General features: G+C 44.5%; 1 protein-coding gene across 1 annotated transcript in view; it reads right to left on the bottom strand.

The window, feature by feature from the left end:
- The window catches only part of bltp3b (bridge-like lipid transfer protein family member 3B), a 111,557-nt gene that overhangs the window by 76,422 nt on the left and 19,288 nt on the right, over window positions 1-15,847 (bottom strand). The window contains exon 2 of the mRNA XM_060914282.1: window positions 1,082-1,244. Within this exon, the coding sequence (XP_060770265.1) occupies window positions 1,082-1,244 (163 nt within the window). The remainder of the gene's footprint in view (window positions 1-1,081; window positions 1,245-15,847) is intronic.

Genomic DNA, 15,847 nt, shown 5'->3' with positions numbered 1-15,847 from the left:
CAAACCTGGCTGAAAAAGATATACACAGGCATTTATTGTGGTTTGGGTTATGATCAAGAAGACAAACAATAGTCGACACACCCTTCTTGTTTAAACCCAGCTAACCAGCTGGTGCATTTGGGAAGGCAAGCATAACAAACTGGTTCACTCTAGGTGTGTGGGGGGGAGACTTGCTCATGATTCAGGGCTTAATACCACAGCCACACACTAACCAGGCCTCAACAACAATCCAAACTCTACAACTCATAGCGTCAGAGAGAGTGTGTGTGTGTACTTGCCACATACTGAGGACTGGAACATGCTGTTTAGCAACAGAGTTAAAACATTTTTTGGGAAGTGAGGACATTCTGGCTAGTCCTCACTTCTTCAAAGGGCTGTTTGAGGGGTAAGGCTTAGTTTTAGGTTTCAGGTTAGAATTAGTTTCAAGATTGGGCTTAGGCATTTAGTTGTGATTGCTAAGGTTAGGGTAAGGGGCGAGGGAATGCACTGTGTCCCCACAAAGATAAAAGTGCAGGTACCTGCATACTCAACTCAAGTTCCTCTCAGACTGATTCTCATGGAGTTACCCCTTAATCACCATTGCTCCCAGGCCGCTCTGACCCAGAGTGGTAGCACCTGCCTGGGTTCCAGCTATGGGTTAAATAGTACGTCAGCAATAAGGCGCTGGCAGCAGGGCGCTTTTCGGGGCAATGTGGCAGATGAACCCACAGGGTCAATGGCGCACCACCAGATGGCATGCGGAAGAGCCACTCAAATGGCCAATGGATGGCATCACTCGGCAAGTTAGTTGTCACTGTGGGGCAACTTCCATACCCGTCAGGTCTGTGGCACTTTTGTGCACCACTTGGCATCAGGTCTGGAGGTCCAGAGAGACAACATGATGGGAGCATGACATCATTTGTCTTACCTTACCGTGCAAGCCAGTTCGCTAGGAGAGGAGAAGAGTATATGAGGGCTCACAAGGCCAGGCATTCCGTGGTGGCTTGGCTGGGCCATTCATGCCACCACTGTGGGTGACCCTGTCGTTCTCGGGGGGGTATAAGGGGCCAGTACAGTGAAATGATGTTGAGCTACTTCTCACCCGGATTGCTGCCTTGTTGCAGAAGACCTTGTTGATGGCCAGCCACGTGGGTAGATCCAGCATGTTCTGCAGCACTTCCTCATCCAGCTCCAGATTGGTCAGCTGACCCTCCCCCTTCAACGTGCTCAGGTTGATCTTATCTGGGGACAGGTTCTTAGCAAACCTACAGACAGACAGAGGCAGAGAGAGAGAGAGAGAGAGATGCTTAGCCTGAAAGATGCCTTATGTTCCTGCAAAACATCTCATGTCTAAACGCCAAGTTGGACATTGTATCATGCTCAAATCGGAAAAGTAAACCACGAAGAAGCTAAAATGTTACAAGAACGACTGCATGACAATTTTGGAAGGCTCACCATTTGTCCAAAAGTATTTTGGTGCCCTCTTCTGGTCATAAAAAGAGAAAAATGTTTTAACCATCGAATGAAAGTAAAGGTTCAATCAGCCACACAAGCTACTTTTACGATACCAAATATCAAAAACCCTGAAAACCAAAAATATTGATACAAAACTTAAAATTTAAAGCTATAAAAACTTTACAAGTCATAGTACGCCCAATACAAGTTCACATTAAAACACAAATCGTAAGTTACATCACATCAATAGGAAAAGGTTATTTCTGTGTCTCCATCACCCTTTTTCAACCAACAGGGAACGGGTTCTTGAACTGGTTCTGTTCAGGATTCTTTGAACCTTGGTGCCAGCTAATGAACCGGCTCATGGTTTCACCAGTTTTGAGAGGAATTGTTGGAATCAAGGATGCGTCATGAACAGACAACATTGCACAATTCACAAGTAGTAAGATGGCGGTGTGCATTGATTATCTCCAAGCTTTTATTCTGTTCCTACAGATATTTGTTTTCGGTCCATTCCATTTTTTCTGAAGATGTACCTTTTCTGTTGCGTTCTCCATCACTGTGCTTCACTTCCTCTCCAAACTAATGACATGCCCACTGATGTCATCATGGTTCCCACTGGAAAAACCAGGTATATTTTGGCTCCAGCTGGGAACCCACTCTTTTAAACTAGGGGTGTCCATTTTGGAATTTTTTCACCGACACTCCTTAGTGGATGATTAACCGATAAGAAAATGTCGGCCTGTTTAGAATGGACGAGTGATCGCAACACCAGCACAAAAAAATGCTTTAGAAATCAGAAATGCTTTATTTTTCTTCAATTCATAACGTATTGCAACAATTAGCAAGATGTTGTCAGATTTGCCAGAACAAAATGTTACAAGAACGACTGCATGACAATTTTGGAAGGCTGGTCGTTTGTCCAAAAGATGGTTATGTGTGTAACCGCGGTTCTATGAATTTCAGATGACCGCCAGAGCTTGGCAGTCACTCAGAATACTTGCAAGAAGAATGCCAAGAGGTCACTTCCTGGGTGAACGTGCCTTTAGTGCCAGGACAGGGGGCATACGTCACCCAGGTCACAGGCGACTTTGCTGATACAAACACTCGACCTGCACATACGCATTATGGACATCCAGTAGAAATGAAATAGAACAAACATTTAATCCTCCAGCGCCAAGTACGCTTAACCGGCAGGTCAGGCAACCCACGTCTCCCGTGGAGGAAAATACCGTAAAACTCAGGCCTATTAAAATGAACAAGTGGGCACACGTTCTAACCTATAAGCACAGAGTGCGGTCACAAAAACCAGCTCCGCTATCGGGGGGTTTATTAATTTAATTAACAATCAACAACCATCATTTTAAGCTAGACGGTCTTTCGATTTCATAAAATCAGTGAAATTTAGTTCCTTCTGAAATTTGGTCCTTCTGATATTTTGTGAGATATTACAGAGATAAAACATATCAGCCCAATCTGTGGCTGGGAAGTTATTTAATTTGAGGGGATTCCCGAGCAAATAATGTGCATGAAAATTGCTCGCTTCGTGCAGTCAAGCAGACAGAGGAAGTCCGTGTCCGCATGCGCAGATTTACCTTTGACGGTGCACTGACAGTTCCATCATTCTGTCGCTAAACGAACAGCCGATCGCACCGAGGTGCTCGCTGAGCGCCGATATTTATTAGTTTGGTCCTGCGTTTCCTTTCCTACGCAACATAACGTCTTTTCTTCTCACTTTCCGTTACTGTAGTCGGTCTTTCACGTTTCATTCGCATCCTCCATTTTTCTCTCCTGTTTCAAATTTGTATCCCACAATGCCTTGCACGAACGGGGAAAGCCCACCACGCGATGCATGATGTAGTATCTTGTATTGCGTCATGGTGAAGCAGGAAAAAATAGCAGAGAATTTAGGGCCATGTGGCCATAAATTCATTAATTGTTCGATTTTTAAAAAATTAATAAAAAAAATCAGAAGTCTCCGATCCGAATTCAATAGCTTTCGGTCCACTAAACAAAAATAACTGGGTGTTGGGGAAAATTCTTTTTATGACCTACACTTGAAAAATCTGAAAGGCAGTCTAGCTTTAAACAAAATGGAGAGTTGTCTCTCTATACGTTATGTGTGTTTACCACACCGCATAGTTTTTTTGTTAGTTTGTTTTCAAATTAACCGTAAATTATGAATATCCCTATTTTGAACCAATTTATTTTTGGTTGAAATGCTCCGGACGGTTCAAAATTGGTGCATGAACAAGAACGGAACCCGTTCCCTGTTGGTGGAAAAGGGGTATTACTTCTCCCACATTGGTTCCCATTGTTCCTTTCCTTCCTGACCCTCACCGTTTCCCTATTCCTGGCTTATTGCATGCTTGTGTATGGAATTTAGTTACAAGCTGTAAGAAAAGTGATATGACGAGTCGAGTCCATGTCCCTGAGCAACCTTGAGGTCATGGCTACCGTCGAGGTTGCAGCTTAAAACCTACCGTGGGGTACAATTACTGACAACCACTTACACCCTGCTGGTGTACAATTTTGTTGGAAGTAGAACACCGGCGTGGGGAATGGAGAATCCGTGCTCCTGTACACGGCAGAGTTTCCTTGGCTCATCGTATAATCGGACACGTCTTATTGCACAGTCTGGTCCAGAATTCTGCCACCATTTCAGTGCAGTGTGCAAATTAATCATCATAAAAGAATCGTGCAGAGTAAACCAGCAAACTCGAATGACAAGTTTGCAAATATTTAATTGTTGAATGCGCAAATTCCACACACGTTGCTCTGCTCAGTGCAGTGGATGAGATAAGCATCCTGCTCTACTGCTGCAGCTTTCTTTTCACGAGCACAAGTGTGTAAAATGTTTCAATGCACCGCACCACATCACAAGCCTTTTTCTGGATGGAGAACCGGAGTCCTGAAGTTGCTTCACTAAGTTACCAGTTCGACCAGTTGGTCATAAAAGGACACTGCGCAAAAGGAAAAGCACCTGGTGAATCATTGATGCTTTGGGGAAGTTTTGTGGTTGGTGACAGAGCGGCTTTTGTGAAGGGACTTCAATCCAAATTTCTACAGACCGAGTCCGAGCTTTCAACAACATGAGCAGGCTTCGCCATACTTCCAAATAAACACAAGTCATTAAAGAAACACAAATCAGTGTTTCGCAACGACGAGCTCAGTCTCTGGATTTGAACCGCGCTGAAAACCTGTGCTCTGAAAATGAAAAGAGAAGTCCACATGCACAAAAACAAGAAAGTAAAAATGTTCTGTATGGAGAAGTGGAGCAAGCACTTACAGGAAGACAGTCACAGCTGTTATTCTCTCCAGGGCAGGTGTCAAATCTGAAATCTAATTGCTCATTTTCAGGAAGGGGTCAGTCATACCCCTTTTCCACCAAATCAGTTCCAGGGCTGGTTCGGGGCCAGTGCTGGTTCACAGCTCGTTCAACTTGCGAGCCAGCTGAGAACCAGTTTGCTTTTCCATAGCTCACGGTGCTAAGGGAAGCCACGTCATTATGTCGCTGTATACGTCAGTTACGTCGCTACGTTTGCATAAACCTTGGCGCGAATATCGAAGCAAAAACAACACAGAAGAAGCAGCAGAAGCAACAACAACAATAATAACAATAATAATAAATGACTTCGCGTTTGTACAGCTGCTGCTTCTTGTCGCTTAAAAATGGCGATCTTTCGCGGTCTTGTTATTGTTGTTGGTCTTAACAACTCCGTCCCCTCGCTGACGTAAGCGGGTCTTTCCTCTGGCCCAGCAGAGAGTTGGTGCTAGCCTGGAACCGGTTTTTCTGGCCCCAGAGCCAGTTCTTTGTCAGTGGAAACTGAAAACCCGGTTCCAAACTAAGCACTGGCCCCGAACCAGCCCTGGAACTGCTTTGGTGGAAAAGGGGCATCAGTCAAGTCGAAGTCCCTCCCATGCCAGGACCTGGTCTTTGCAGGCAGTCTCCTGTCGCAGTACTACCCAACTCTTCGAGGCGTACGAGCATGGTGCCGATCTCCGTTTCCCTAGCCCTCGGCTGGGGGTGGGGGGTGTTAGTCCTCTGGTAACCATGAGAGTTTGACTCTGCATCTGTACTGCAGTAAGAACCATTTTTTATGATGGTCTTTACCACAAGTAGAACTTGCGATCTCCCGGTGGAGAAGTGAAGTGGGCACGCTAACCACTAGGCCAGCTCACTGTAGGAAGGGTCAGAGCTTGACATTAACGGTAGTTCGACTCAGGCTTGTAGTACTCAAGACCAGGACTCAGACTCAAGTCCGACTCGTGACTCAACTTAAACACGAAGTGCATTCGGACTCAAATTTTGTCTTTATTTCTTGTAACATGCCATAATTTGGCATATTTATATCTACATTCATTTTTGTACTAATTTCGTACAAGAATGTCACACCTGCACGCCTTGGCGCATGCATCAGATAGACTCTCGGGTGCACTCCGGACAGCATGCGCACGCCAAGCGGACTCAAACGCGCACCGTAAACGGCACGCACCTGCACAGGATTAAGGTGCAATCAGCACGCCTATATAAAAACTGTGAACACACACTTACTTTGCGAAGTATTGAGTTGCGTCGCGGATACATTACCGAGCCTTATTTCCTTGTTTGGTTTCCTGATCCCTGATTTCCTGTTTCTCATCTTTGATTCTGCCGAGTCTACGATAGCCTGTTTGTGCCTCGCTCGACCTATTGCCTGTTTCATCATTTTGCCTGCCCTTCTGGATTGTTTACCGTCTTCACTTGTATTGATAAACACACTTTCTGCACTTGCATCCGTCTCCCAAACATCTCTGACAGAATACTTCACACTCCCTGACAAAGAGAAGCACATTCACCTGTTCAAATGTCATGTTCAGGAACAAACTAATGTTAATGATGCTGAAACAGCCACCGTTAAATGGTGCAGTTGGAGTCTTGTTCTCGGACTCGACTCGAAATTTTCTTTAATGACTTGGACTTGAACACTGGGGACTCGAGACTGGACTCCGACTCGAGGTTCAGTGACTCGACTATAACACTGGTCCGACTGGCCAGGACAACCAAATGTTTGGTCCGGGCAAGTCAAAACTGTATCGGCCTGTCCGACGGGACAAGCTGAATTATTCCCAACTCTCCCGGAAGTTCTGGGAGTCTCTCACATATTCATAGCAGCTCCCCGACGCCCACAAAGCGTGAAAGCAAAATGGTTATCATAATGCTTTTTGGTAAACTTTGTTAATCACTTTCCTTTCATTGAACTAGTAAATACATAGGAATAAAAAGGTTCTGGTCAGGACAAGTGAAAAATCGTGTTGCTTGTCAGACTGGACAAGTGGATTAAAAAGTTCATGTTGAGCCCTGAGGGTGCACCCGTAAATGATAGAGGATTCTAATAAGGCTGTTCGGTTAGAAAGGACACAGATTCGATACCCGGTATCAGTATCGGGCTGATACTAACCGAAAAACAGTGGATCAGACAGACATCGGAGATAGATCGGATCCTGGAACAGACAGGATTTGAACTGAATTCAGGAAAAAAAAAAAGAATTTTTGGAACTGAATTTATCATCGTTTATTATATTTACAAATGATTGTGTGAGGAAAAGTGTAATTTTCTTCAAGTTAAAAAAAAAAGGTTATAAAACTAAAGAGCTCTCTAGTTTTAGGAGTCAGTGAATAAAATGGAAGAATAAATCAGACTGGCATTTTATTCGTGACCCATACACTACTTCCTTTCAGTGAAGCCCTGTCTCTCTCTCTCTCCTTTATTTCTCTCATCTCACACACACACACACACACACACACATGAAGCCATTGAGGCCTCGGCTATACATTATTGAACACGTGCAGTTCAGAGCCAGCCTGTCTTTACACATTGTGTGGAAATGTAACACAGGCCAAAATACACATACTTGTACCGAAACACACACGCACACAAATAAAAAAAAAACAAAACAAAAAAAAAACACTGGGCGAAAGGATCCAGGATCCTAACCGTCCTTGAGACGCATGGCCAGTTCAATACTCATCCTAAAACAGCAGCGTTCTCTTGTACCCACATGGCGGGTCGGTCAGCTGGAGCGGCTCTTGGCTTGCCACGCGGCCAGTCAGGCTTGACGAGGCGCATTCAATTCATATCCAAGTTTCCTCTTTCTTAGCGCCATGTATTTTTCATTAGCTCCACTGAAGGTGGAAGACCAAGCCACCAAAACAATCACCTAGTCATTTTAGGAGATCTGAGAAGATTTGAATCTTCATTTGCACTTTAGTTACCCGTCTCCGGTTGGCCAGAATGAAATCCGACAGCTGGTATTGTGAGTTAGTATACAAATTGGCACCTTATAATTAACTCATTCATTTTTATGGAGATAATCTCCATCTGGATATAATCCTGACTCAAGACCAGTGGTGCTGATGCTCGTACGTATTTAGCAAGTAGGGAGGCAGATATGTCGATACGATGTCTGTTTTTTCCCACCCAGATTCCAAAGAATACGACAAACAAAAGGACTACACGTTTGCTTAACACTTGAACTTGGAGTTCAGGCGCCGTTTAACCACACACACAAAAAATAGGTAGCCTATGGGTACATGTGGCTACTGCTTATAAATAAAACTGTTTTCTGATCCCATGTCCATACAGTATATATATATATATATATATATATATATATATATATATATATATATATGTCATTTACCAGCTGGGAGGTCCGTATCGTGAAATACCGTGACCGAGGTCTTGAAAGTACTGAGCAAGGCCCTCTGGGCTGAGGTCAGTATTCAAGGCTGAGGTGCACGTAGACACGCAGTGCAGTAGACACGTTTTGTTTCATGGTAACCATCAGCGCACTTTCATGAAGCTGTTAAATTTACATTTTCGAAGCAGCGCAGTTGTAGCCTACCTTGTGTGTGATTTTAAAAATAAATCATTCGATAAGCCAAAGCGGGCGGCACGGTGGTGTAGTGGTTAGCGCTGTCGCCTCACAGCAAGAAGGTCCTGGGTTCGAGCCCCGTGGCCAGCGAGGGCCTTTCTGTGTGGAGTTTGCATGTTCTCCCCGTGTCCGCGTGGGTTTCCTCCGGGTGCTCCGGTTTCCCCCACAGTCCAAAGACGTGCAGGTTAGGTTAACTGGTGACTCTAAATTGACCGTAGGTGTGAATGTGAGTGTGAATGGTTGTCTGTGTCTATGTGTCTGCCCTGTGATGACCTGGCGACTTGTCCAGGGTGTACCCCGCCTTTCGCCCGTAGTCAGCTGGGATAGGCTCTAGCTTGCCCGCGACCCTGTAGGACAGGATAAAGCGGCTAGAGATAATGAGATGAGACGAGTATCGAGGGATGCAAGGGTACGCCTCATTCAATTCAAGATTATATATCGGTTATTTCCAGATTGTCCAGACTCCGATTATTACCCACATCAAGTTGTTGGCAATGCAAATCTGAAGGTCATTCAGTTTTTGTTTTATGGTCCTGTGACAAGTCCAACAACACTGGACCAATATTTATGATAATCTGTGTGAGATTACGGAGACACAAATCCCATTCAACCCAAGACTATTTGTTTTGGGTGATCATTCAGTTTTGACAGGACAGGATAAACAGATTAAAAGCTGGGTCCAAACCAGTATTATGATAGGTAGACCGATACTTATCAGGGGTTGGAAGACAGAAGGGGTGCCCTCTTTGCAAGAATGGGCTGCAGAAATGGCACAAGTTGCAGCATTTGAAAAAAATGTTATATAAACAACTGGGTAGACGGGATTTATATGAAGGAAAATGGGGGAAATACTTAAACTCATTAAAGGAACAGTCCACCGTACTTCCATAATGAAATATGCTCTTATCTGAATTGAGACGAGCTGCTCCGTACCTCTCCGAGCTTTGCGCGACCTCCCAGTCAGTCAGACGCAGTCAGACGCGCTGTCACTCCTGTTAGCAATGTAGCTAGGCTCAGTATGGCCAATGGTATTTTTTGGGGCTGTAGTTAGATGCGACCAAACTCTTCCGCGTTTTTCCTGTTTACATAGGTTTATATGACCAGTGACATGAAACAAGTTCAGTTACACAAATTGAAACGTGGCGATTTTCTATGCTATGGAAAGTCCGCACTATAATGACAGGTGTACTAACACCTTCTGCGCGCTTCGGCAGCGCATTGATATCTGAGCTCCGTATCAATGCGCTGCCGAAGCGCGCAGAAGGTGTTAGTACACCTGTCATTATAGTGCGGACTTTCCATAGCATAGAAAATCGCCACGTTTCAATTTGTGTAACTGAACTTGTTTCATGTCACTGGTCATATAAACCTATGTAAACAGGAAAAACGCGGAAGAGTTTGGTCTCATCTAACTACAGCCCCAAAAAATACCATTGGCCATGCTGAGCCTAGCTACATTGCTAACAGGAGTGACAGCGCGTCTGACTGCGTCTGACTGACTGGGAGGTCGCGCAAAGCTCGGAGAGGTACGGAGCAGCTCGTCTCAATTCAGATAAGAGCATATTTCATTATGGAAGTACGGTGAACTGTTCCTTTAAAGGGCTCCTGAAAGGGTTTATACAAGGGAGAGGCGCAAGTGCCGAGTTTCCGGGTGGAGGATTGCGTACCTGTGCTGCTGATGCTCTTTTTGTGTGGGTTTTTTTTTTTTCGTAAATTATCACTTTTAATGCTGTGCTTATAGATTTCACCTAGGTATGTACGTGTGTGTATACAAGAATGTGTGTATTTGTACATGAAGGTGTATTGATACTGTAAGCATCCGATTTATGTAATTATGGGTTATGTTCTGCGTTTATTTAATCTTTTTTTAATTTTTTCATTTATGGTACAGCTAGTGTGGCTGTAGTTACTAGAGATAGGTCTGCTACACATGAAGGAGCACGACGTTAAATAATTAACAACCAAAGAAGGATCAGCATGTGGTGGTGATGGTTTACGGGGGCTCGTTTGTGGAAGGGGGTTGGAAATATGCTGTGAATCTTTCATTCCGTAACACCATGCTCTGTTATGCTGTTAAAAGAATAAAATGTTAATCACAAAAGATTATACTCTCCTCATCTCTTGTGAGCAGCATCAGGGCTTGTAGTATTTTGTTCACTGTGCTGTGAACTAGATCTCATCTCATCTCATTATCTCTAGCCGCTTTATCCTGTTCTACAGGGTCGCAGGCAAGCTGGAGCCTATCCCAGCTGACTACGGGCGAAAGGCGGGGTACACCCTGGACAAGTCGCCAGGTCATCACAGGGCTGACACATAGACACAGACAACCATTCACACTCACATTCACACCTACGGTCAATTTAGAGTCACCAGTTAACCTAACCTGCATGTCTTTGGACTGTGGGGGAAACCGGAGCACCCGGAGGAAACCCACGCGGACATGGGGAGAACATGCAAACTCCGCACAGAAAGGCCCTCGCCGGCCACGGGGCTTGAACCCGGACCTTCTTGCTGTGAGGCGACAGTGCTAACCACTACACCACCGTGCCGCCGTGAACTAGATCCATTTTCAAAATAGTAAGAAAGCACTTGTTCATGAATTGTCTTACAAGTGTTATTTAGTACTAATGAGCAAATTTTGTTTCACAAGTGTAAAGACTATAAAAAATAAAATAAATTTAAAGCGAATAGCGGAAATTGGATATCAGCTTTTCAATAGATCTGCCCAAAAACTCATTTAAAAAAAAAAAAAACACAACCCTTTCATTTGACCTTTCAGAAGGACCAAATGAAAGCTACGATACTCAAAAGGAAAATTCTCTTAAAATAAAACACCACTTACTTGATATCGAATCAGCAGCCTTGGCGAACCACGAGGTGAATTTCGTTTATCTTTTAATCTGCCGATTACCTTCCGATACTACGAAGTTATAACGAGGTTTCTCCGATTTCGTTTCTGGTTCCGAAGTTTATCAAGAAGTAGAACGGGTAATCGAACTTGATCAGGATAAGCGCTGATTGGTTACGAAGTGTTGCTATTGTTACACTCATTCTTACAGCACGATGACTTGGTGGCTTCGCCACTTGTTCTTGTGGACCTTTGATACTGTTCGTATCACAAGGTCACGATTCGCCGTTCTGGCGATTGTAATGCACATGCGTTATTGTTACACTCATTCTTACAGCACGATGACATCATGGCTACAGCCTCGCTTTGCTTCGCTTCTATGAGGCAGTAGCCACAAAGTCTTGCAGTTCCTGCACTGTTCACCCGATCGGGATATAAAACACTGTACACTCAGATTAAAGCTACAAGTCCGCATGCTGAACTCATCATTTAATCTTCAAAATAAATGCCGTAGATGTTACATGTCAAAAAATTTTAACCTAGGTTGAAAATGTTTTTAACCTAGTTCATAATTTCTGAGGTAAAACGTTGGACTATCTAAAGATCCTTAATAGGGATTTTCCATCACTTCTTTTGTCTCTCTTCCATCCATCCATTTCCTCTCTGTTTACACCTACCTAGTATTTCCTCGTTTGTCTGTCTACCTATTCCATCCATCAATTACCTGTAGCCACCCATCCTGTTCTACAGGGTCGCGGGCAAGCTGGAGCCTATCCCAGCTGACCATGGGTGAGAGGTGGGGTACACCCTGGACAAGTTGCCAGGTCATCACAGGACTGAAACATCGAGACAAGCAACCATTCACACCTACGGTCAATTTAGAGTCACCAATTAGCCTAACCTGCATGTCTTTGGACTGTGGGGGAAACCGGAGCACCTGGAAGAAACCCACGCAGACATGGAGAGAACATGCAAACCACACATGCCCCTTTTCCACCAAAGCAGTTCCAGGGCTGGTTCGGGGCCAGTGCTTAGTTTGGAACCGGGTTTTCTGTTTCCACTGACAAAGAACTGGCTCTGGGGCCAGAAAAACCGGTTCCAGGCTAGCACCAACTCTCTGCTGGGCCAGAGGAAAGAACCGCTTACGTCAGCGGGGGGGGGAGGAGTTGTTAAGACCAACAACAATAAGACTGCGAAAGATCGCCATTTTTAAGCGACGAGAAGCAGCAGCTGTACAAACGCAAAGTCATCCGTTATTATTATTGTTGTTGTTGTTGCTGCTGCTTCTTCCGTGTTGTTTTTGCTTCGATATTCGCGCCAAGGTTTATGCAAACGTAGCGACGTAACTGACGTATACAGCGACGTAACTGACGTATACAGCGACGTAACTGACGTATACAACGACGTAACTGACGTATACAATGACGTAACTGACGTATACAATGACGTAACTGACGCGTCTTCCTTTAGCACCGCGAGCTATGGAAAAGCAAACTGGTTCTCAGCTGGCTCGCAAGTTGAACGAGTTGTGAACCAGCACCAGCCCCAAACCAGCCCTGGAACTGATTTGGTGGAAAAGGGGTATCAGAAAGGCCCTCGTCAGCCATGGGGCTTGAACCCAGAACCTTCTAGGCGACAGCGCTAACCACTACACCACCGTGCCGCCCATCTACCTTTTCAGCATTTTTAAAAATATCTTTTTTCATACTTAACCAGGATTCAAACTCAGAACTTTCTGATTCTTAACCCAACACCTTAACCCAGGGGTTTTCAAAGTGTGGGAGAGTCAGCCCCCCCCCAGAGAGCAAATAAACAATAGCGCCCCCCCCCCAACAATTTTTGTTGTTGCTAAAAGCCTCGGTCACAACCGGCCGTACATGCTCCTAAGGCCGGTCTACGTGCAAAAAATGCAAGAAACGCACTGAGGGCACGCATGTGACGTGCTGATTTTCGAGCCGTAGACTGGCCGCAGACCGGCCACAGAGGTTCTTTGTCATGTCAAACAAACTCTATGGGCGCTTACGTTTTTTTCAGGTTGCAAGACAAACTTACGGCCAACACGCGTTTTCTCCATGAACAAAAAAAAAAAAAAAAACGCAGCGATTTGGGAAACGCCAAAAATCGCACGGCCAAAAAATCGTACGTCCGATTGTGACCTAGGCTATACTTAATGTTCCATATGTATTTTTAAAAAATGGTTGTTGTACACATTTTTATTTTTTTCTTTTACACATTTTAAACATCTGTGCTTTTTGAAAACATCTTTTTTTACACATTTAAAACATATGAGCTTTTTTAAAACCTCTTTTTTTTACACATTTTAAACATCTCATAGCATCATTGCCAAGAGGTGCTAGCTAGACAACACACTGTGGCAGTGGAGCATCTTCAGATCCAGTCCATGAAAATCCAAACTTTAAATAATCGTGGTCATACTTCCTTCTTTTTTTTTTTTGGCTTGGCCCGGACTCCGTCTCCTCACTCACTGTAGCTTTAGGTACTAAAAATCGATCCATTTTGTCTCTGGCAAAGGCGAGCTGAAGTTCGCTAAATGTCCGCAATAGTAACTTATTCTGGTTTATTTTTCCTCACGTTGCACCCCCCCCGAAGAACTCTGGCGCCCCCTAGGGGAGGCGCGCCCCACACTTTGAAAAGCCCTGCCTTGACCAGCGACGACTGCAATCATAGGCTTAAGCTAGCGAACTGTGCAGCCATACTTTACACAGCCAATTCTTAAAGGTCTCCTTGCATCGTTTTTTCATTAATTGTGCGGTGGTCTCTAGTATGAATGAATGCCCTGTGAGGCGGTTTTGGTGAAAAAAATGCTGTGGTTCTCCTGTTTCAGGCTGATCTAGTTTGGTGGAGGAGTGGGTGGCGGGAGAACGACAGGATTTCAGCTCTTACTCATTAATATTCATGACATGTAAACGTGTTACCTCTGATTGGCTAACAGCAAACATGTTGACCTTCATAAGTCAGGGAATGGTTATTAAAAAAATAAATAAATAGCTACTCGCTGAAAATGTACATTTCTACTGTTAGGACAAGAATAAAAAAAAAATGTGTACACCCAATGGAACTGTTACAAACATGCCTGGAAGAGGACCTAAGGTTATTTTGCCCCTATGTACAGTGAAGAGGAGTGTAGAGAGAGGCAAAAAAAAAAAATCCCCAAGGATCACTGTTGGTGAATTACTAGAAGAAATAAAATGTTGGTGATTTTGGAAATTTGAAAACCCCATCAGACTCCACCTCCATGCCAACAGGTTATGTGGAAGGTCTGTCAGAAAAAAAAAAAAAAGTCTTTTCTGTCAGTAAACCACAAACGTAGGGGCTTGAAGTCTCTGAAACACTACTACAACTTTGACTGGAACTGTCTTCCCTGGTCTAATGGAACAAAAATGGAGCCTTTCAGCAATCAACACTCAAGGTGGGTTTGGTGTCAAAGGCAGGATGGCTGCAATGAAAAGAACCCGATCCCAACTGTAAAACACGGTGGAGGTTCTGTGATGTTTTGGGGCTGTTCTTCCTCCAAAGGCCCTGGAAGCCTTGTTAAGGTCCATGGCATCATGGACTCTATGAAATACCAGAACATTTTCAATCAAAATCTGGTTCCTCTACCATGAAACTAAAACTGGGTCGTTATTGGATCTTCCACAGGCTTTCGTCTAAAGCGGGGAACAGGGGCGCTGCGCCCTCTTACTCTCGGTGTGCGCCCCCTTACCGAAATGCCGATTGAACCCCAAGTCACACTTGGGTGATGCACTTATATGCTACTGCACAACATGCAATCTTCCCCAAAACGATCTTTTCTCCATGAAAACACCCCAGCAACACCACGTGACAATGTGTCTGATCATCAAATACGTTATAATTACTCCAAAAATATTCCAATCATCGTAGATACACCGCCAGACGGTGCAAAAACAATCCGAACTGGCGTTTTCCAGACTGAGGCACCATGTTGTTTAGTTGTTTACTTGTCGCAGCTGCTCTCGCGAGATTTGACATGGGTTACATACAAGGTCAGCTGACTTGTAGAGCGAGATTTCTCGAGACTGAATGACCTTTCACCCACCGGCGCGGGAGCTTTTGACAGAAGTAGTTCGCGAGTTGTTTTTGTTGACACTTGGGCATTTAAAGATGTCATGCCACGGCACGAAACGGAAGAAAGCCAAAGACTGTCCGGGGCAGAAGAAGATTACTTCTTTTTTTTTCAATGTTGACAGACAATTTGTTACAATTTCCCTCTCAGATAGCCTCAGAATGTCCCATTGTAGCCTCAATTTTTCAAAGGCTTCGCACGGCGGAAGGGGGTGGGGGGGATGGACAACCGGCACCATCCCCCCCTCGCTATGGTGAGCGCCCTCATACTAAATTTTTAAAGAAAAACCCCTGTTCCAGCAGGACAATGATCTGAAGCGTTTGTCCAAATCAACACAAAAACAGTTAGCTGAGCAGAGAATCAAGTTTCTGCCCTGGGCATCTCAGTCCCCTGACCTGAACCCCATTGAAAACCTGTGGGCTGAGCTGAAGAGGAGAGAGAGCACAAGAGAGGGTCGAGGACCTTGGATGATCTGGAGAGATTGTGTAAAGAGGAACGGTCTCAGATAACATTCTCAAATATTTGGCTAAACGTTGCAGCCC

This window comes from Neoarius graeffei, chromosome 2 (genome assembly GCF_027579695.1).
Source record: "Neoarius graeffei isolate fNeoGra1 chromosome 2, fNeoGra1.pri, whole genome shotgun sequence".
Taxonomy (NCBI): domain Eukaryota; kingdom Metazoa; phylum Chordata; class Actinopteri; order Siluriformes; family Ariidae; genus Neoarius; species Neoarius graeffei.
This window is presented reverse-complemented; position numbering and strand designations above follow the sequence as displayed.